At 37.4% G+C, this 23031-nt stretch overlaps 3 protein-coding genes across 5 annotated transcripts in view; 1 reads left to right on the top strand and 2 right to left on the bottom strand.

Annotated features, from left to right (window-relative positions):
- The window catches only part of LOC111450259 (TOM1-like protein 1), a 14597-nt gene extending 3511 nt beyond the window's left edge, over positions 1–11086 (bottom strand). Inside the window, exons 1-3 of one of the 3 annotated variants that reach the window (XM_023090285.1) lie at positions 11075–11086; positions 2637–2662; positions 1461–2022 (exon numbers count right to left, since the gene is read on the bottom strand). In XM_023090285.1, the coding sequence (XP_022946053.1) occupies positions 1461–1979 (519 nt within the window). In that variant the 5' untranslated portion in view covers positions 1980–2022; positions 2637–2662; positions 11075–11086. Of the gene's footprint in view, positions 1–1460; positions 2023–2636; positions 2663–2779; positions 2909–2934; positions 3025–11074 lie in introns of those variants that run through there. The other 2 variants (XM_023090284.1, XM_023090286.1) reach the window with 2 other exon arrangements.
- On the top strand, positions 4474–15971 carry LOC111450253 (probable cyclic nucleotide-gated ion channel 5). Its single transcript, XM_023090276.1, has 8 exons — positions 4474–4724; positions 5779–5850; positions 6331–6913; positions 9139–9351; positions 10095–10396; positions 10859–10970; positions 13895–14131; positions 15105–15971. Exons 2-8 carry the CDS (start codon positions 5792–5794, stop codon positions 15801–15803), a joined length of 2205 nt encoding a protein of 734 aa, XP_022946044.1. The 5' UTR covers positions 4474–4724; positions 5779–5791; the 3' UTR covers positions 15804–15971.
- A 354-nt stretch (positions 15972–16325) lies between these two features.
- Positions 16326–21507, bottom strand: LOC111450254 (leucine aminopeptidase 1-like). Its single transcript, XM_023090277.1, has 10 exons — positions 21150–21507; positions 20301–20715; positions 20025–20219; positions 19569–19794; positions 19273–19399; positions 19077–19172; positions 18466–18543; positions 17883–17943; positions 17025–17212; positions 16326–16842 (listed from the first exon to the last, which is right to left on the bottom strand). Exons 1-10 carry the CDS (start codon positions 21390–21392, stop codon positions 16714–16716), a joined length of 1758 nt encoding a protein of 585 aa, XP_022946045.1. The 5' UTR covers positions 21393–21507; the 3' UTR covers positions 16326–16713.
- Between the last annotated feature and the right edge of the window lie 1524 nt (positions 21508–23031).

Raw genomic sequence — 23031 nt, 5'->3', positions numbered from 1 at the left:
TTTGGGGGGGGGGGGGAAGGGGGGTGTGGATTGAATGGAGTTAACTTTTTTGGATCTAGGGGTCATCTCATTTAATTTTTAAGGGGGTGTTTCTATGCAATGATGTATTGATGTTTTTAGCTTTTCAAAAGAATTTCAATGAAAAGCTTTGTTTCCTCTTTCAAAAGAATTGGGATGCCTCAAAAGGGGCAGGAGTACACATTTGGAAAGTGCGCTACTGGACTTTGTCCAAAGTGATATACAGCAATAGATAGAACTTCCTCCCTTCGGGAGATTAGGTCAATTCATCCCACTTCAATTGGTATTTAGCATCAAAGAGGAAGGCCACATGTTCAAGTCTCCTTGGTCTACTGGGGAAGGGGATTTTTCTAAACCAAAGAAAGATGTGGATGTAGCCACTTGAACAAGGACCTTCCATCATTGGGTGAAACTGAGTGGGTTCGCAAGGGTTCCTCCAAAGATATGGTCACCACATACACTAAGATCTAAGGTTTGGTCCTTCATGATGTGTTAAGTCGCGGGGTTAGAAATCCCTCAGAGAATTTTTTCCACTCCATGCAGCCTAAGACCATCCTAGTTCGGCCGTACCATTCACAAAGTTAGGAACGGAGGGAAGCAAGAAACAAAGATAAGAATACCTTTGTGGAGAACAACAAGAACGCATTCTTTGGGGGCAAAATGCCCTTGTTATTTCCTATAGAGGAATACAAAATTGTCTTTCTTCTTTGCACGTTTGAGAGGTTCCTAACACAATTCTTATCCATACAATTCTCGGTTTCTCGTTCCAATTTGTTTAATTTTGGTTGCTTCAATATCAGTCAGCAAGTTTTCTACATACTTAGTTAATAACATACTGCAATCTTTTCTGATGCCCCACATACTTCATCCGCTCCCGAAAAACCAAATAAATTCAAATCCAGACAAAACAAACCAACCTCACAACACTACAACCCTCCCTATCAACTCACACTGAAATACATTTAACCGAACTCCAAGAAGCATATACATCAGCAGGCTAGTAATCACAAAAGAAAGTGAAAATTAAACTAACAAGAAAAAATAAAATAGAAACAAAAAGGGTACAACATGAAGACTTTCCAAGTGGTCCTACTTGCCTTTTAATTAAAATCAAGCTTTATTTCTCAAGATAAGCTTGTTCCGCTTCATATGTCCAAGCGTTAAACATAGTTTGTTGCTTAGTTACTAGACTACAAACTGACAAAAATTTCTTAGAAACAATATTTGTGATACTAAATATATGCATGGTATCTATCATTCTATGTGTAAACTTAGAAAATGGAAACGCCAGCAGATGAACGATTCTTCTAAACTTAATCCACTGAGATTATGCTAAAGCCCTAAATCTTTTTCATAATAAGATGTTTAAAAAAGACAGAAGGTCAGAGATATATGAATACCTGTACTGAAAAAAAGAGAGAGAGAGAGAAATATATGGATACCTTGTATGTTTCTTCATAAACGGGCAAATAGCGAAGCTCACTAGTTGATTCTCCCCATGCTTCAATCAGCATTAAAGCTTTGTTCCGATTATTAACAACAGTTTGTGGATCATCAATTAACTTCACCATCTCATCAAGAACTCTCTCAGCTGCCACCTCGGAGAAAGACTTCTCACAATTTTTAACACATGTCTCGAGCAGCGCCAATGCCAAATACTGGATCCTAGGGTTTTTCAACATTATACGTTTTTTAATCCCGCGAATCAAGTCTATGCTGTTGATTTTCTCGGAATTAACCATGTCACATATCTCAAGATTCAGGGCCCAATCCGGCTCTTCCAGCGTCTCTGATGTGGCATCCTCAGCAAGCTTATCACCCTGGTTTGGACCTTGAAAGAGTTCCTTCATTTTGAAACTCATAGAGCTGACACCTGCACTCATCTTTCGGCTCATCTCAGTCCCACTGATCTTCAGGCGTTCACCCAAGGCATTTACTTTATCCATCAAGTTGTCACTCATCTTTACTACTGAATAATATAAAAAAAAATCCTAAATAGAATACCTGGAAACGCACAACTCTTGAAATATCAGAAGACATGACGTTTCATATTTAAGTTAAGTAAAGAAAAATGTCAAAATAACAAATGCAGAAGATCATACAACAAGCAATGAGTTTCAAATGGTTGTCATCTGGTTCGCGAGCAGATTAAAGTTTTTAATAAGAATATACAAGTAGAATCTCAAAACTTCAAAACCCGTATGTCGAAAACCTAGAAGCTAACAGCTGATGGAAAGCACATCATCCTGTTTTGATCATTGAAAGTGGCCTAAACTATTGTGACAATAACCATTTAAATCTCTTAACCGACCAATATCATCAATCGAAAATCAAAGGAAAACTTTAAACTTTTTCTTTCTGATGAACTATGAAACCGAAACTTTATGCACAAATACCGCCTTCGCACATGCAAACTACCTCAAAGAAAACTAAACTAAGACCTTCTCCGCCTCGTGGAAACCAAAAAATTGAAAGGAAGGAAACATAATATGCACGAAGAGTCATCAAAGTTCGTAAACCTACTTCAATCACCCCCAAATCCACAAAATTCTTCAACAACCCGTCCAATCGAAATCAACAAGAAAAAAAAAATATATTAAAAAAAAATCTCCCATTACATGCGGAAAGAAAATCGGACCAGCCCCTTCAATCGAGCTCCCAACTCCGACCGCCAAATTCTCACAAATTATTAAGGAATCACAAAAATCCAACGGATTAACCAGCAAACTACGAGATTCTCTTCAACGTTTTCCTCGCATACCCTTTCCACAAAACTTTACCAGCAAGCGAGCAGAGTCAACGACCGATCAAATCAAGAATCCCTAAGCTACGATCTCTTGAATTCACCTAAATCTAGGGCAAATAGAAGAACAAATAGAGAGATTTATTGCCCAAAAAGGGGGAAATAGTTCGTACCAGCGAAGCTTTGGTTGAGACGACGGTGCAACGACTCTCAAAGTGAATCTTTTCTTTTTCAGTCTCTCTTTGCTTGTTGTCAACGGTTCCAGAAACTTTATTTATTATCATTTATTTATTTCCTTTTCCTATAGAAATTTAAATCTTATAAAAAATCATTTATAAATCCAATTTTGCATTTTGTTATCAAAATATATTTTAAAAATAATTTATTTCCCGTCCTCGTCCTCGTCCTCGTCCTCATCTTCGTCTTCGCTTAATTAACAACGAGAAAAATATTCTCGCTCAATTTTCATTTTCGGTATAAACAGATATTTCTCGCCCTGTTTTCGAGCCGATTTTAATGAGTAAACATGCATCCTTACTCACCTAATTACATACAACTCTGTTAAAAAATTTAAATATTAGCATATTTTCGTTATTTTCCTTTATTCTTGTTATAGTCGAGATTGGATTATATAATTTTAGAGACTGGAGAATAAAATAATGAGAATAAACCGATACAAAAAAGAGAGAAAATAAGGAAATGTTAGGTCAGATTGAAACCGATGACATACAATGGCTCGTTGATAACAGTTTCATTAATGTAATTTTTTTAAATTCAGGAATATTATTGAAACTATGTGCACAACTATCTTAGTACGAGAATATTAATTTTAATTTTAATTTAATTTATTTTTTTTATAGAAATTTTAAAAGCATATATGAGACGATTAAAAGTTCAGCGGCATTTTTGAAATAAAGTATGCCATTAATGAGCCGTTTCTATAATTTTACCTAAAAAAATGAGTCGGTTTTATAATTTAACCTAAAATAAAATAGTAGAGCCAGGACGTTTTTAATGAGAGTGAGATGTATATGACCCATGTCAATCTGAACACATTTAGTAGATAATATATGAATTTTCAATCTAAAAATTAATCGTTTTAAATGAACTAAAAAACATACGAGGTTCTCGACCTTATTATTGAATATATATATATATCATACTTCTATCAAAATTTATAAAATGTTATCGAGAAATTTGTGTTTATGTACATATGAAGATTAATGATTTCGGCTCATATCTTTGACAATAAAAATATTTTTGAAAATACTTTTGAAAGTTTAGAATTTTTTTTTCAAAGAGTATAACGGTTTTCATTCCAAAATTAATTATATAAATATAAAAACTAAAAATGTATAGATATTTATGGTAAATTTAATATATATTTGTTAGTTGTTTCAAAATAAATGCAAGTAAAAAAAAAAAAGTGTTTTTTATATAATTAGAAAAAATATAGTTGGGTTGAGTTTAGAAATTAAATTAATAAAAATATAATTAAAACTTTGTCTAAAAATACTTTTTAAAAATTTATAAATAAATTATTCTTAAAGTTTGAAGAAAAAATTAAAAAAAAACCTTTAATTTTGAGTAAATTTAATTAATATCTCATTTAAAAAATATAAAAAAAAGTTTTAAAAGTTTAATTAAATTAGCCTATTTATTTTAAAATATAATTTTAGGGAAAAAAGACGACTGTTGACTCAGTCAGCCGTGAGGGGTAATATAGTAGTTATCTACTTCAAGATGTCAATGATCCTCGTCGGCTTCAAGAGAGGCGCTTGCTGTTGCTCATCAGTCCTCCGTTTTCCTCCGCTTAATGCGTTCGAGCCTTCCCCGAAGATTTAGTTGTGTGTGTTCTTTTATCCATTTCAGAATCCATTTCTAATTCCGGGCTTCACTGCTTTGCTTTAATTTCCTCCCGCTCTCTGCGCGCCATGGACTGAGCTGACGATTTCTGGTTGTGGTGAGTCTCTTTCATTGACTAGTTTAAGCATACGCACACTCGCAATGTAATCATATTTACCCGATTGATTGATTGTTTGTTGGTAGTATTAGAGTTGTATGATTTGGATGCTGGAGTTTGAAGGGGTGGGGTTTTGCCTCTGCTTGCTTGACATACATGAGTCTGTGTAATTGACTGTTTCAATGGCCTCGGATGGTATTGGGAGGATTGGGCATGGCATATGGGCTTTGAACAAATTGAAAGAAGGGGAGTAGTATTGTTTTTTAGGGTTTAGTTTATGGAGAGTGGGGGCTGATTTTGTTGCTTCTTATGTTGAGTATCATTTGTAATCTTGATATCACCTGATAATCCAGGAAGCCTGGTTTTTGGAAATGATTTCTCTCGAAGGGTTCGTTGAGAGTCCCATGGTTAAGATCTTAGTTCTTTGGTTTTTATGTATGATCAAAGTTGTAAGCAGTGATGGGTATGGGACTGTTTCATCTCCTAGCCTGCAAATGTATCGATCTAATCGGTTGTAACTTGTGGGTTTTACTTTTCTAGAAAATTGAAGCGCGTTTTGGAAGCAAACGGTTAGAATGTGGAGCGCTTAGGAAAATTGCTGGTTAACATAAAAAAGATAGGGTAGTCACTGGTCAATTTATTATACCAATTGGTGTTCATGCGTGGTAACTCCTATGGCATATGTTATAACTTTCCTATCTTGTTCTTCACGGTAATGGCCCAAGCCTACCACTAGCAGATATTGTTCTCTTTGGGCTTTCCCTTTCGGGCTTCCCTTCAAGGTTTTTGAAACGCGTCTGCTAGGGAGAAGTTTCCACACCTTTATAAGGATGCTTCGTTCTCCTCCCCAACCGATGTAGGATCTCACATTCACTCTAGCGTGTTGATCATTCTTTGATAATATGTACTTCAACATATAAGTCTTTGGAAATTGTAGTTTCATATTGTTTTTGTTCAAAGTATGGGCATTGGACTTCTCCAGTAGCCAGTGACTGTACGTTTGTGGCTAATGAGAACGGTATCTATCTTAACATGTTTTTCTGCATGAATTCAGATGCTTACAGAAAATGTTTGATTGTGGTTACAAGTCACAACTGATGGGTGGTCAGCGAGAAAAGTTTGTGAGGTAAAGTGGTTCTTATTTTGTTCCATTTTATTATTTCCTCTATGCGGGTGAAGATGGCTAACAGTGTACTTCCTGCAGTCATGTGAAACTTTTGAACTGTTCAATAAATGTACAAGTTTGGAGTTTAGCCGTTGTAGCTATATAACGCAAACGTGTAAAGAAAATCTTCAAGTATACTTTGGAAGTTCGTTGAAAAAAATCAATTTGATTTCAAATGCCAAAAATTTGCTCATATATTTGTATGTACACATACATGTGTCATTTTGGAAAAATAATCTATAATGGATGAATCAAACGGAAATGGATTCAATGGAAGGCGTTGTTAAATCATCAGTGGAAGGAGGTGGACAAACTTGTTAAAAAATTGTTTTCCCAATCGTCTTCCTTCTAATATAGTGATGATTGATTACATTTTCTGGATGATACACAATATGAGACTTAAATCTGACATGCTTTTTCATTTTGATTATTTATTTCAAGGTTGGATGACTTGGACTCCAGATTGTCATCGCCTTCTGATAGTGGAATGAGAAGATGCGGTTTTAATATAGATGGATTTAACCGTGCAGTCAACGGAAATGATAAGTCGTCTGGATCCTTTAAGAGAGGAATGAGGAAAGGGTCTGAAGGACTTAAATCAATAGGCCGATCACTCAAGTTTGGGGTGTCTCGAGCTGTATTTCCAGAGGATCTTAAAGAGTCAAAGATGAAGATCTTCGACCCTCAAGACAAATTGCTCTTGTTTTTCAATAAACTTTTTGTCATATCATGTTTTTTGGCAATATCTGTGGACCCCCTGTTCTTTTATGTTCCTGTTATTAATGGAAACTCAAACTGTCTTGGCATTGATAGAAAGCTGGCAATTACAGTGACAACATTGCGGACAATTATTGATGTTTTCTATCTTGTCCACATGGCTCTCCAATTCCGGACAGCTTATATTGCTCCATCATCTCGGGTGTTTGGGAGAGGTGAACTTGTGATTGATCCTACACAAATTGCAAAGCGATACTTGCGGCGGTATTTCATCATTGATTTGGTGTCTGTGCTGCCCCTTCCACAGGTATGGACACAAATAGCTATTATGCTCTATATGCATTTTTTCTCCGTTTATGAGATTTTCTTCTTTATGTAAACAATTTAAACTTACCACCTTGTTTTTTTTAGGTAAGAAACGAAACTTTCTTTAAAAAAGTGAAAGAATACAAGGGCAAGCAAAAAACAAGCCCTCCTCTCTTAGATTTCTCAACATCCCTAAAAATCCTACTATTACACTCCAATTAAATATCCTAACGAAATAGCAAAGAAGCATGCTTGCTACAACACCCTACCCTTCCCTCCAAAAGTGGAGTGCACAACCACCACCTCCAACAAAAAATGCTCATCCCTATTTTGAGCCCCACACCACCGATCCTAAAGATAGTTCACGAGTTTAAACTCGCACAACAAATGACCCAGATCCTCCAGATGCCTCTTGAGAATGCTCTATTGCGAAAGTAAGATGAATGGGGAATGCCTTCAGACACTATCCAAGTAATTGAATCTATCTAGTAACCTATCAAGAAAAATCTTATGGGACCCTTGTTTGATCGCTCGTGTATATCCCTTAGGAAATGAACCACATATACCAAAAATCTAAAAATATCAAATGTGCCTCTAACTGTTGGGAGTTGGGGGAAAAAGTTCCAAAATCAATGGAAACATAAGCCACCGAACTCTGTTTCTAGCTTTCTTCTTACAAGAATGTTTACATAGAATGCACCAGTTCGGGTAGATAGCCCAGAGCCAAAAATCTCTTGTGAATTATGTAAACAGTGCAAATACTTTCAAGGGCAAGAGATCGTAATAAGATTTTTCATTTTTTCTAGTGGCTTTCATTTCCATAACTTATAGGAGGCAGGAAAGAGAAATTGATAGTCAAATGTAAAGGAACCTTGTAACAATGTCATAGAGAAAGCCCTGCCCTTTTCAAAATTCCATGTCAATTTATCCAGCGGAGGTCATTTTGTTGTTTATAATTTTTGAAAAGTGATTCCAATCTTGAAGTCATTGACTCTTAGAGACATTCTTAGCTCTATGCCTATCTTCCTCTTCGTTTATCCCACATCTCACAATTATAATTGTTTTGCTAAGTAGAGAGAGCATAGATCCTAGGGAAGCGACATTTGAGAATTGAGATGTCTCTGCTAATCTAGTACTTATTCCAAAAGAAGATGCTAATGCCATCCTTAGTAATAGGAGAGGTATTATTATGAACATGCCTTTAAGCTTCAGGATGCAAAACCGAAGGCTTCTCAAGCTAACGAATCTGCATATTGAGGGAAACTTTTAGAAGAACTAGTTGGGTATTTGGCTCACATCACATCTTTCCATAACAAATCATAATCTTCATCGAACCCCGAAATCCACTAGGAAAGAAGAGCCATGCTTTTGTCCTTGGTTCTAGCTAGACCAAAGCTGTCGTTCCAAGTTGGGGAAGCAACTATCTTTCAGTTGATAAGTTTATTCCCCTTTCTTCATATGTGTCCTCCTAAAGAAAGTTCAACAGCGTTCTATCAATTTTTGTACAGATTTTCCTAGGGGCAGAAAACATTGAGAGATAATAGGTTAGTAGGCTTAGAAGGATGGCTGGAACGAAGGTGAGCTGGCCAACTTTAGAGCAGAGTGTGTCCCATTTGCTAAGCCTCACTAGTTTTTATTTATTATTATTTTTCATGATTGGATCTTGGGAAGGCCCAATTATGTAATGGGAAAGGATTGCATTAGGCAACCCCATAAGGAGGCAGTCTTTATTTCTTTTGTATTTAGGTTTACGCTAGCCATAGTTGATTTAGTTATATTGATCTTGAGCTCAAAGATAGCGGAAAGGCTCTAATGATCAGAAGCAAATTGACCACTTTGCGTTGATTATCCGCATGGGAGGAGGGTATTTAGGTTTATGCCAACCTCACGGTTTTGATTATCTATTTATTAGTAGTTTAATACGCATTGCTGTAAATATTGTTTGGAGAAATTCTTATTTTGAAACATATCTTTTTAATTGATAAATCATGATTTCATTGAGGGAAAAAAATGAAGGAATACCACAGGGTCAAACAAGGGCTAGCAAATAAAGGGCCCAACAAAAATAGTAGCCTGAAAGGAGCCTAATGGGATCTAATCTGCCATTTATTGAGAATTCACAATCTTATATTCACAGTCCAATTTTCACACTTCCAGTAATTCTCGTGAGTTTTGCTAGTAAGATTCTGGATATTGAGAATTGATCTGCCATTTATTTATATGCAGATTGTGGTTTGGAGATTTCTTCAGAGGTCAAAAGGTTCCGATGTATATGTGACAAAACAAGCCCTTCTTTTAATTGTATTCCTACAGTATATCCCAAGATTTCTTAGAGCGGTACCATTGACTTCGGAATTGAAAAGGACAACAGGTGTATTTGCTGAAACTGCTTGGGCAGGTGCTGCATATTATTTGCTATTATATATGCTTGCAAGTCATGTAAGTCCCTCCTTTTCCCTCTGCAGTTGGTGCACAGTTTGTTAAGAATTTTGCATTTAATTTTATTTCTAAATAATTGTTCCAGGTTATATTGATTATTTATTTATTTATTATTTTTTCTTTTATGGAGTTTGTTAATGATTGGTAGCAGGACATAAGCAGCTCAATTTTGACTTTCCTGTTAAGAATCAATAATTTAAGAGAATTTTGGTTTCGTACTATCTGTGCTTTGCTCGTAAGGTGGAATTTGACCTGAAGGTTTTAAGTTCATCAAATTAAGTCTTAAACTTGGTTAGTCATTAAATTGATAAACCCCTCTTTGTTGATTTTTCCCCCATTTTTTAAGATTTGTGGCTACGTTTGAAAACCCTTGTCTGGATGACACTATAAACGTGAGCACTTGTTTTTGTACATGTTGGATTTGTTTTGGATGGATATGGACATTTTGGTGTGGGCTGGATAACTTTTTGGCTTATTGGTTTTATTGCTTTGATTAATTCATTGGAACTCCTTTTTGTGGGACTAGTTTTTTTTTTGTGTGTGTGCCCTTGTGTACTTATTCACCGTTTTCTATGAAAGCTCGGTTTCCCTTTAAAAAAATAAAAAATAAAAAGAAGCCTAACAGTTAATGTTTTTTAAACCGTATGTGTTTATTTCCAAATTGGCTGAGATTTCAAGCAATAAGAACATAAATCAGTTATCAACCAAATTGAGTTTGTTTTTACTTGACTTAAACATTGCAGATAGTTGGAGCATTATGGTACTTGTTAGCTGTGGAACGCAATGATACATGTTGGCAGAAGTATTGTAAGGCCCCGATTTGCAGGAAAGATTTCTTATATTGTGGTAACCAAGGCATGGAAGGTTATGCAACTTGGAACCAGACAGGTGTGGATGGCATTAAGTCAAGTTGCAAACCTGCTGATGATAATGATCTGTTTGATTTTGGAATCTTTAAACAGGCTCTGTCCTCTGGTATTGCCGCATCTAAGAGTTTTATCGTTAAATATTGTTACTGTCTGTGGTGGGGGCTACAAAACTTAAGGTATGTATTACCCTATGTAAATAAGCCAGTGGATTGTTGTGTCTGCCATGGATATTAAAAGGCTGTCGTTCACACAGAAATCTTTCCCAGGGAGATTTGTACTTTATATGCATGTACCTCGTGCATCATCCTTGGTCATATCTATGCATTATGCACCCATGTTCATGTAGAAAAAATTTGTGCATCATGTACCAAGGTTTGTGAGACGTTCCGTTTTCAAATCTATTGTAGTGTCAATCTGCAAGAAAATGAACATCAAAGTTGATACGATTGGTAACTATACCTTTGGTTATCTTTTTTCGCCTTATTGATTGGACCAAGGTTGAAAATTCTCGTACATGATCTTTTACCCAATAAATTGCATGAAAATGATGATTATACTTGAAAGTGCAGAAGCATATGTGCCCAAGTTTTTGAATGTAGTGCTTTTATTTATTTTATTTTTATTTCAATTCTCGGCAGTACGCTTGGGCAGGGGCTTCAAACAAGCACGTACCCGGGTGAAGTGATCTTTTCTATTGCATTAGCTGTACTTGGTCTCATCCTCTTTGCTCTTCTTATTGGCAACATGCAGGTAACACCATAGTTTTTTGGGTCACGTTTTACTTGATTGGAGATTTTTCATATAGCTGGCTCCTTTTGGTGGGCTTTTCGTTTTTGTATGCCGTGTATTGTTACATTTTTTCTCAAGGAAAGTCTAGTGTTCTTATTAAAAAAAACACGCCCCTAATCCAGCAAAATCCCATGTTTTTCCTTCCATATTGTTAGTGAAAAGAGTGAGTGATTGAATGGTTGATGAGAAGATTATATTATGAAGAGCAAGAAGACTATATATATATACAGAGAATACAAAATGATATTTAGAAAATCTATCTAAAGATATGCAGAAAATCTGGTAACAAACCAGTAAACTAAGATTTAATCAAATATTAACTGACAGCAATCTAAACAAACACGTGATCTTTAACACTCCTCGTTTAGATGTGAACTCCAAGTTTTTTTTCTGAACACCCATCTTCAATTATCTTTCTGTTTAGAGGTCGATCAACCAACTCCTAGGTTTTGTTTTTCTCAATCACCGAAATCTTCTCCTCTGATAGGTGCATCATCAACCAAACTCTTCTTGTTGTTCATCTTCAGACTCTTCTTGTCGTTCATCTTCAGACTCTTCTTGTCGTTCATCTTCAGACTCTTCTAACATGCTACCAAAGATTAAATTGTTTGGTGCATTAGAAATCTGATTCACCTTCGTCAGTTCTTCCCAATTCCATTGCTCATTTCCAGCAAAATGAACATTTTGGCTCACAATAACACGACTAGGGTGTGGTTGAAAAACTCTGTAAGCTTTGGATATAGTGCTATAACTAACAAAGATGCCAGCTTCTGCCTTTTTGTCAAGCTTATCACGCTTGACCTGTGGAATGTAAGCACACAACCGTGTTTGCTGTTTTTGTTGAAATTTGAGGTTTCTAGAAAGGGATGGGATGATAGTTGGACTTGCTGCTGGTCGATATTCGGGGAAGAGTCTACCGGACTTATACTGAAAAACCGCAAGAGTTACAAAGAGTTTTTTGGTCCCATTGGTCCTGCTCTCCATTGTGGTGTCTTGGTTATCTCACAATGCATACGTTTTCTTACTGATTGTGAAGATGGCGAGCTTTGGTTCCCCTCCCTGCGTCCATTGGAGCGAGCGAAAAGGACAATTTGATTTTCTTGTTTTTGGTATTCTGTATTTCCGACGCACTGTCGTGCTTCGGCATTTTGATCCAAGGCTGGGACTTGGCGAAGTTCTCAAAGCATCGGACGAGGCCTTCGGGGCAAGCTGCAATTGTTGATTAGGAGTGGCTATTTCAGTGACGAATGAGGCAGGGGAAATGAGTTGAATTGAGCTCTGATACCATGTTAGATGAATACAACTCTCCACAATGGTATGATATTGTCAACTTTGAGCATAAGCTCTCATGGATTTGCTTTGGGCTTCCCCAAAAGGCCTCAAATCAATGGAGAGTATTCTTTGATTATAAACTCATGATCATTCCCTAAATTAGCCGATGTGGGATTTTCATCATCCAACACCCCCCTCTAACAAAGTACACCTCCCCTTAATCGAGGCTCAACTCCTTTGGAGTCTTAGTCATTTTTTACTATCCCTTCGAGGAGGCTTGACTTCTTTTCTTTTAGAGTCCTTTGTTCGACATTTGAGGATTTATCAATCTATTGGCACGACTAAATTTTAGGGCATGACTCTGATACCAATTTGTTAGTGAAAAGAATGAGGGATTGAATGGTTGATGAGAAGATTATATTATGAAGAGCAAGGTAACAAACCAATAAACAAATCAAAAACTAAATCAAATAAAAAACTAAATCAAAACTAAATCAAATCAAAACTAAATCAACTCCTAACTTTAAGGAGATTTAATCAAATACTAATTGACAGCAATCTAAACAAACACGTGATCTTTAACACGTATCAATTTCAACAGTGCCTTCAAAGACACTTGGGAGTCTTTGTAGAATGGCATCCCTTCCCCTTCAACGATACCTTCCAGTCTCCTAAACGGGATTCCAATGAGAGTTTGTTCCGGTCTATAGTTATTTGACCCAACATGGACAACCACTGTACCCCAGGGATCATTTTCCCGCTGCCTACCCCTCGTACTAGCTTGGGTTCCCCCCGTGAGATCCCACATCGGTTGGAGAGAGGAACTAAGCATTACTTATAAGGGTGTGAAAATCTCTCCCTAAGAGACGCGTTTTAAAAACCGTGAGGTTGACGACAATAAGTAACGAGCCATAGCAGACAATATTTGTTAGTAGTGGGCTTGGACTGTTACACCCTCCCTCTTATATAAACATTTGATTATGTTTTCTCATTTCATTGAATTTGAATTTTCAATTTACTAGTTCTGGAGTAATTTGCTGCCAAGGATACTGCTTCATACTATCAATTTGATGTTGTTTGCAAGGCACTGGTAATTTTGAGTTGGGATTTTTGAACATTTTGAATACTTGTCATCGTTACTGAAACCGCATTAAACTTTCCCTCCACGGCTACCACTTCAATCTATAATCTAAATAGTTGTAGATCCATTCATTTTCGCAGTTCATTTAATTGGTCTTAGTGGCAAACTTTATTTTGTAAGCTAATGCAATTGTGGCTACTGTTTATATTTTCTGAACTAATGCAATTATGGCCTCTTTAGTATTTTGTGAACTGATGCAACTTGTGCTAACTTTTTGGGTGGTTTGGTTGAAATGGCTGTAGGATTTTTTTTTACAATTTGGCTTGGTGTGTGAAGTTTGTGTCTTTTCTACTGACTGAGCTCCTTGTCTGTTTTTTTTTTTAATTTTTTTTTATTATCTCATTTTTAATTTAAGACCATTGCTGATCTTTTTTTGTTAACCTAGACATTTGAACTACAATATTATGTTCAAGAGTGGAAAAGAGAAAACCATGTTGACATTCCGAAACTGATGGTAATGTTATTATGACAGACTTATCTTCAATCTCTAACCATAAGACTTGAGGAGATGAGGGTGAAAAAGCGTGATTCGGAGCAGTGGATGCACCACCGCTTGCTGCCACAGGAGCTTCGGGAGAGAGTCAGGCGTTACGATCAGTACAAGTGGTTGGAGACCCGTGGGGTGGATGAACAGAGTTTGGTTCAAACTTTACCCAAGGATCTTAGGAGAGATATTAAGCGGCATCTTTGTCTGGCTTTAGTAAGAAGGGTAAGGTTATTGCTTTGACTCTTTTTCTTTGTTTGGTTGGTTTGTTCATATTATTATTATTTAGGCAGGAGTAAATTCTTTCATTATGTACAAATATTTATCACAACCTCCAAGGGTGGAACTAAATTTCTTTAGAAAAGTTTCATGTGTATTGTGATAGGAATCACGGATCTCCATAATGGTATGATATTGTCCACTTTGAGCACAAGCTCGCGTGACTTTGCTTTGGACTTCCCCAAAAGGCCTCATACTAATAGAGAAGTATTCCTTGCTTATAAACCTACGATCATTCCCTAAATTATTCAATGTGGGACTCCTTCCCAACAATCCTCAACAATCCTCCCCTCGAACGAAGTACACCATAGAGCCTCCCCTAAAGTGTATGTAGCCTTGAACAACCTTCCCTTAATCGAGGCTCGACTCCTTTCTCTAGAGTCCTCAAACAAAGTACATCTTTTGTTCGACACATGAGTCACTTTTGACTACACCTTCGAGGCTAGCAATTTCTTTATTCAACACTTGAAGATTCTATTGACATGACTAAATTTGGTTCTAATACCATGTTAGGAGTCACAGATCTCCACAATGGTATGATATTGTCGACTTTGAGCATAAGCTCTCATGGCGTTGCTTTGGACTTCTCTAAAAGACTTCATACCAATGGAGATGTATTTCTTACTTATAAACCCATGATTATTCCTTAAATTAGCCAACGTGGAACTCTCTCCCGACAATTCTTATTATTACTATTAAGTCGGTAGTAAACTTTTTACACTAAACATGAATATTCTAACGATATCTACTACAATAGTGCAAATTCAAAGCGTGGTACTACATTTCTTTAAAAACGTCCATATGTATATAAGTTCATGATAACCGTTGAATTTGCAGGCTTCAGTTTGTAATTTTCATCCTAGGATTGTTTTGCCCTTTGTACTCTGTTAATATTTTCATATTCCTTGATGATTTTTAGGTTCCTCTGTTTGAAAACATGGACGAAAGGCTGCTTGATGCTATTTGTGAGCGGCTGAAACCATGTTTGTTTACGGAGTACACTTACATAGTCCGTGAAGGTGATCCAGTTGATGAGATGCTTTTCATTATACGTGGTCGGCTCGAGAGTGTGACCACGGATGGCGGGCGGAGTGGATTTTTCAACCGTACCTTTTTGAAAGAAGGTGATTTTTGTGGTGAGGAGCTTTTGACCTGGGCTCTAGACCCGAAATCTGGTTCGAATCTTCCTACTTCTACAAGGACAGTAAAGGCTATTACAGAGGTTGAGGCTTTCGCCCTTGTTGCTGAAGAGTTGAAATTCGTGGCCAGTCAGTTCAGGCGCCTTCACAGTAGACAGGTACAACATACCTTCCGATTTTACTCGCAGCAATGGAGGACCTGGGCAGCTTGCTTCATCCAAGCAGCGTGGCGTCGGTATTCCAAGAGAAAGTCTTTAGAACTTCGTCAAAAGGAAGAAGTTGCAGCAGAAGAATCTGAAGGAGCTCAAACTACTACGAGCGGAGGATCTTATAGTATTCGTGCAACGTTCTTAGCTTCCAAATTTGCTGCCAATGCTCTCCGTGGCGTTCAGCGATATCGGAACGCGAAAAGCGCTCAGGAATTGATAAAATTGCAGAAGCCTCCAGAGCCAGATTTTAGCGCTGATGATGCAGATTGATTTGTTGTGTAATGTGACAAAAACTGAATGCATTATTATGTGCCTCCTAGTTTTTATTTTGAAACTGATTAGATGGGCTGAACTTAATGTATTGTAGATGTGATTGTAGCTTGTAACTGGTAAAAAAGGTTACTGAAATCAATCCTCAATATGTATTTTGTGCTTATATTTCTCAGGCTTTCTACATACGGGTTGGAAGCTAACAGGCAGACGAATTTGATCCGGGTGTTTGTTCGGTGGTTGACTGACACTAAATTTTACGAGCATTCATATTTCATACAGACAGATGTAACTCCAAAGCCGCATGCCCAAACTCGAACCCCAACTTTCAAAGTTAAGGCTAGGTGACATAGTCGACCCTCGTCAAACCTATGTTCAATGTACATCTTTATTAGTGAGTTAGACGATGCACTGTCCTCCTTGGTTGCATCATACATTTGCCTTGTCTCAACCCACTTTCGTCTTGTCGGCACATGAAAATAGCAAACTACTCTCTTCTTAACATGGTTGTAACATTTTATCCCAAAATTTTCCGTTGTCTTGTTTTCCAATAGAACTTTTGTGTCATTGCCAAACGATTAACAATTTTTTTCTCTATAACGAACAATGTCTCTCTATGCACCATAAAAACACGTTCTATCGAGCTTCTACTAGAAAATATATCAAGTGAATTCACCCTTCAGTCATCGTGTCGTTCAATGTCTATAACTTCTCTAAGCCCCATTTCTCATAATTTAATTGCTAAAAAAACGAAGTAAGAGCATTTATAAAACCACAGACGCTGCTGCTCGCAGCTTTTATTCAGATTGATCTCACAGTGCTAACAACCAGCACCATGAAAGCTCCTAGCATCCACAGAAGAGCCATTGATCTGATGTCTCTCGTCATCTACCCTTCGATCGTCAACTGCTTAAGAGGCATTCTTCTGAATCCACTCAACTAGTGTGGCGACGCCGAACCCCGTTGCAGTGCGCTTTTTGTCGCTGAAGACGGGGCCTGCCATGTCAATGTGCATCCATTGGACCTTCTCATCAACAAACTACAGAAACATGAATTCAAATATGAGTCTTCTAAAGCGTAGAACTAATTTAGAGGATAATCTCATCTTCAGAGCCATGGTAGATTTCTAGAGCTAGTCATGTCAATCAATGCTGAATGAAAGCACAAAGAGATGATCAAACTACTCCTTTTCAGGAAGTTCAAGAAGAAGATGATATCCACCTGTTTCAGAAACAGAGCAGCTGTAATGGCACCACCCGGACGACCACCGGTGTTGACCATATCAGCCACACTCGACTTCATCGATTCCCAATAACTATCCTCCAATGGCATCCTCCAAAGTTTCTCACCACTGGTTTCTGAAGCAGCCAATACCTCTTTTGCCAAGTCATCACTAGGTGTAAAGACACCTGGAAAACAAAACGGAATTCGATACGACAGATATACACTTTATTTCAGGCGAACCACATGTTTATTTGCATCATTGACTAAACAACAACCAACCTTCTGAAGAAGTGAGTAAAATTTTATCTATGGTGGCGATATTGTATCCGAAATCAAACCGATATTAATACTTTTACCAGAGAAATACTCATGTATGATATTATACAATCCTGTTGATCCTTATATAACTGAAGTAAATTCTTGTTTCAACCCAAGGGGAGCGCACGTAATGCTTCGGTTGACAATTTGACTCTTTATTTTCTGAAGAATTTTGAAACTATCAATTTCATTTACTTTTGTAGTCTCCAATTATAAAGCCAGGTGTTTGAGAGAGAAAGGAAAACGAAAAGGATCGATATCGAAAGTGTCTCCAACCATTCAACATTTCTAGAACTCTTGGTTGGTTAGAGGTAATCTCTTTTCTAGAACTTTTGTCGGTAGGAACTGGACGATCCTATTTGGTCAACTACCTAGCGACAAACTCCTATCTTCCTTTCATTACAGTATTTTCTACTTTCTACTTTCTACTTTGTCTTTGATGATCCAGAGTTTTTAACAACTCACAAGAAAACCTATTGTCATATTCTTCATTACAGATCGACTATAAAGCAAATGATGCTCAGTCGGTTACCATACCTGCAATTGAAGGCCCGAGAGCAACTATGCAAGCACCAGTTAGAGTAGCCAAGTCAATTACCTGCAAAGAAATTTAGTGTTGCATAAGAAAAGAACAATATCCAGATCTATTAGTTATGACATATCTGGTTACTGTGTAATGCCATAAAAATGAACACAAATTTATCCAACTTACACACTATTAGGCAACTTATAAATGATCATGCACGTGTTTTAACTTGCTAAAGCTAGATATTATATGTTAGGATTAGAAGGAACGAGTTCAAGCATCATGGCTACCAACTTAGGATTTAATATCCGATAGGTTCTAAACATGTAAATGACGTAAGGCCAGACAGGCCTGTGAATTGTCCCATGAGATTAGTCGAGGTGTGCAAGAGCTGGTCTCGACACTCATTGATATTAAATTAAAATACGATAGACTACATGGAAAAGGGCGGATTCATTATTAACTATTTTTAGAACTACAGGTATCCGAGGTTCAATAGATCTACTTTTTTAATTAGATATTGAATAAATCCGCAATATCGACGTTCAATCCAAATTAATCAATCATCTAATATTAATTTATGAATATATATACCTTGTCAACGCCCTGTTTACAAGTATAATCCAAAGCATCAGCGAGCGTAAGCCTGCCTTCAGCATCAGTGTTATTAACCTGAAAACTGGCCAAAATTAAGGTAAATAAAAGGATGGTGTATACTATGATTTGTAATAAGGGGGAGAATAGATCATCAGAAAGCAGGTATCCAGAAAAAGTATAAGGATCATCAATATTCAAAAGCATGCAGGTCCAATTCCAGTCTTTTTCAGCTACATCGAACTGCCATTAAATGCTCGATTTTACATCTCATGTCATCACGGCCGAGTATGTGCTTATCGTGGGTAGTATTAGTATAACTCTTATTGTTACAGTTATAATTATTTTTATCAGTGAGTTCCATTTTTAGAAGGTAGGCAGAATATTGTGGTTTCGGTAAGAACTTTCCATACTGTTACAATCAAATCTGAAGGACTGTTTCTTATCCATCCACTCCGAATCAATATAACAGCGAAATTCGGCTCAGCCACACAGTCTGTGTCATCTAAATGACAAACAATTTGGGTCCGAACTGAACACAAACATAAACGATCACAATGATTTTAGCTCGAAGATACTTTCTATGGTTCAATCGACCAAAGAAGATATACCTCTATCGTCTTTCCATTTGAAGCAGTGATAATATCTCCAGGTCTCATGCCAGTTCCACTTATCATGTTCTCACAGGCAGCGATGACAAAATGAACCTGTTTGAGTACAAGAAAAAAGGAATACAAGCTCGTAAAACTTATAAGTACGTTTAAGATCCTAACGATATTAAAGTGGTGAACAGCTCAAATGTTTTACCTCCACTCCAAGAGGCTTGATTTGGCCAATGGCTTTTGCTGCACCAAGAACTGCTGCTGAACCTCCCATGTCAATTTTCATTATATCAATTGAACACCCAGGTCCAGTTTTAATGTTATAGCCACCACTGATGGAAAGAAAAGACGGAGTGTTAACCAACCATATGTTGACTTAAGGACATAAATAAAACCTTATATGAATTTAAGTTGATTCTATCAGAGTAATAAATACATCCATTTCTAATTTCATTGAGCATTTTCTAAAGAAAGTTCCAATTTTTGTCGACATATAATCACCTGTCGAAGGTTAATCCTTTACCAACCAAACCCAATTTGACCGATACCGGTCCACTGGGAGGTTTGTAACACAAGTGGATAAAATGGGGAGGATTTGTGGAGGCTGCAGCAACACCAAGGTAGGAGCCCATCTTCAATTCTTTGCATTGCACTTCATTTAAAATGGTTGCAGAAAGAACATCGCTGTAAGTTGATGCAATCTTTGTAGCCTCTGCTGCCAGTGCCCCTAATTTGTGGATGTAACAAGGTTAATACTGCGCATGCATCGATCATAAAATAAACGCTATGACACATTACATCAATTTGAAACTCAAATATTTTCTTTAGGGTACACAGACTAAAAAATGTAACTGGCCTTCCGTGCCACTGGAAATTTGAAACACGCAGAGGCATATAATCGACTAGGAAGAGAGTAAGGAATGGATTTTAATAGTTAAAACGTAAAATCGAGCGAACCTGGGGTGAGTACATTTGCTGGTGAATTGACAAGTTCTCTTCCTAGAAGTATCCCAGAACTGAGATCTTGTGCATATTTAATCTTTTTATCTACTTCAGCTCCAGATCCAAGACCAATAATTTCCACAGATTTAAGAGCGGACTTTTTGGACTCTGATTTGTATCTATTGTCTTCAAATATCCCAAGTATAGTTCCTGTAATCCATTCAAGCAAAAGAGAGAATTCAGTATCAAATACAACAACAAGCTGCTCTATCCAGAAGATGGGACAAGTACCAGATGCAATGGCTGAGGCAATGTTGGGCTTGGATTCAGAAGAGTGTTCCTGGGAAGAGGCAAGGGATATAGCAACTTCACTTGCTTGAGATGCCTTCGCTGCTGATGCAACGGCCTCACCTAGACCTCGAAAGGCTGCTACATTTGAAGCTGACTGTCCAAGGCCAATCAAACTAACCCTCTTAGTGCCAAGACCAGGATATCTAATAACCGTTGATTGGCCAACCTTTCCGGTGAAGTCTTCCTCAGCAGATACTTCAGCCAACAATCCGCCCAAGCGCGAATCTAGCTTGTTCAAAATCGGATTCTTAAACTTGGAATTTTCATCCTTGTCCACATCTTTCTCTGTCACACCAACTGCAAGCAAATCTCCTTCCCATTCCAAGACATCAATGTCTTTTGCCCCAAAAGATATCTTTGAGACATTTTCACAAACAGGTAACATACAATTAATACTTCACGACAAACATGAACACCCCAAAACCTCTAAAGAAACAGAATTCAAAAAAATACAACACCCGATGGTTCTGTTAGAAAATCGATATCAGTTCCAACAATGAATACCGATCAAACGAACTAAAAACAAAACGAATCCGTAACGCAAATGAACAAACAAAGAGACCGAAGCAAATCCAACATGTAGAATAGATCCTTGTAACCCACATTTCAAAAAACATAAACACAAGCCCAATCGATTCAACCTCAAAAACCCATTAAGAGAAACCAACCACGCAATTCCTAAATTTCAATCCAAGAAAACCCAATCAAACAAAACCCACCACAAGTCGAAAAACAAGACAATCAAGAACGAACAATCAGTGAGTAGTAACATTTCAATGTCCCAATCACCTGGGGGGCTTCATTAGGAGCAGGATTTGTAAGGCCGAGATTGGCCCGGGCCAGCGAGTGAGCCATGCACTTCCCTCCACGAGAACAGAAGCGAAAAAAAGCAAAAGAACCCCGAAGAGAAGCAGAGTAAGAAGGGTGATAAAAATGGGTTAGTTTCCGGAGAACAGAAGAAGAAGAACGAAAAGAATAAGAGGAAGAAGAAGAAGCAAAGGTAGTTCCCAAAGCTCCAACAATGGCGGCCATTTTACTTATTTGTAGTAAATCGTCAGCAAAAAGAAAGCATTGATTTGCTAAAAGATTAAAGAGATAGAATTCTACGTTCTATGATGGGTTGGGTCTGCAACCTAAGAGATGGGCTGAGGTCTCTCTTCCTCCTGAAATCTTTTTTATTTTCTAAAATTAATATAATTTTTATCTAATTATATTTAATTTTAAAATATAGAAATTTGGGAATGTCGATAAAAAAAATAGTAGAACAAACCCTAACGATTAAATATGTTGGGTGATAAAAGTCCCACGTCAGCTAATTTAGGGAATGATCATGAGTTTATAATCAATAAACACTATCTCCATTGGATTGAGACATTTTGTAGAAGCCCAAAGTAAAGCTATGAGAGCTTATGCTCAAATTGGACAATATCATATGGAGAGTCGTGTTCGTCTAACATGGTATCAGAGTCATGCCCTAAACTTAGTCGTCCCAATAGATTGGTAAATCCTCAAATGTTGAACAAAGGACTTCCAAAGAAAAGGAGTCTAGCCTCCTCGAAGGCATAGTAAAAAATGACTAAGACAAAGAGTCGAACCTCCATTAAGGAGAGGCGTACTTTGTTCGAGGGGAAGTGTTGGATGATGAAAGTCTCACAACGGCTAATTTAGGGGAATGATTTAGGGAATGATCAAGGGTCTATAATCAAGGAATACTATCTTTATTGAAATGAGGCCTTTTGGAGAAGCTCAAAGCAAAGCCATGAGAGTTTATGCTTAAAGTCGACAATATCATATGGAGAGTCGTGTTCGTCTAACATAGTATCATAGTTATGCCCTAAACTTAGTCGTGCCAATAGATTGGTAAATCCTCAAATGTCGAACAAAGGACTCCAAAAGAAAATGAGTCTAGCCTCCTCGAAGGCATAGTAAAAAATGACTAAGACAAAGAGTCGAGCCTCAATTAAGGGGAGACGTACTTTGTTCGGGGGGAGGTGTTGGATGATGAAAGTCTCCCATCGGCTAATTTAGGGAATGATTTGGGGAATGATCATGAGTTTATAATCAAAGAATACTGTTTCCATTGGAATGAGATCTTTTGAGGAAGCTCAAAGCAAAGCCATGAGAGCTTATACTCCAAGTGGACAATATCATACAATTGTGGAGAATCGTGTTCGTCTAACAAAATATACCAATCGTGGAAATTTGATTGTTGAAGAAAGTTAGAGGAAAATGGATGGAAAAAGAAAATAAAAATAAAAGTTAGAATCCTAAATCCCACATCGGAAAGTAATGGAGGAGGGACTAAAAAAAATCTATAAATAAGACCTCATGCCCCTTGTATTCAAAAACCACAATCCTTTGACAAACAACCAATCATCAACTCTTCCATTGTCGTGAATCTTGTCTCGGATACCGTAATCTGGTAAATTCTTCAACCTTTCTCCGAACTTCATTGTCGTCAATCGGGTCTGGGATCTGTAAATTCTTGATCCATGGCGAGATCGCTCAGGGACTGGGAGAGTGAGTCAGTGACCAACACCACGCACGGGAGTGGTGAAGCTTGCTAAGGGAGCCGTTAGTAAGTTTGGAAAACCCTCAAATCTCTGTTTTTACATCATACGTTATGTTTGAGTTTGATATTTCAACACGGAGGAGCCATGGGGAGGTAGGT

Source organism: Cucurbita moschata, unplaced genomic scaffold (assembly GCF_002738365.1).
Source record: "Cucurbita moschata cultivar Rifu unplaced genomic scaffold, Cmos_1.0 Cmo_Scf00012, whole genome shotgun sequence".
NCBI classification, from domain to species: domain Eukaryota; kingdom Viridiplantae; phylum Streptophyta; class Magnoliopsida; order Cucurbitales; family Cucurbitaceae; genus Cucurbita; species Cucurbita moschata.
Note: the sequence above shows the minus strand (reverse complement) of the source record. Positions and strands in the feature narration are given on the sequence as shown.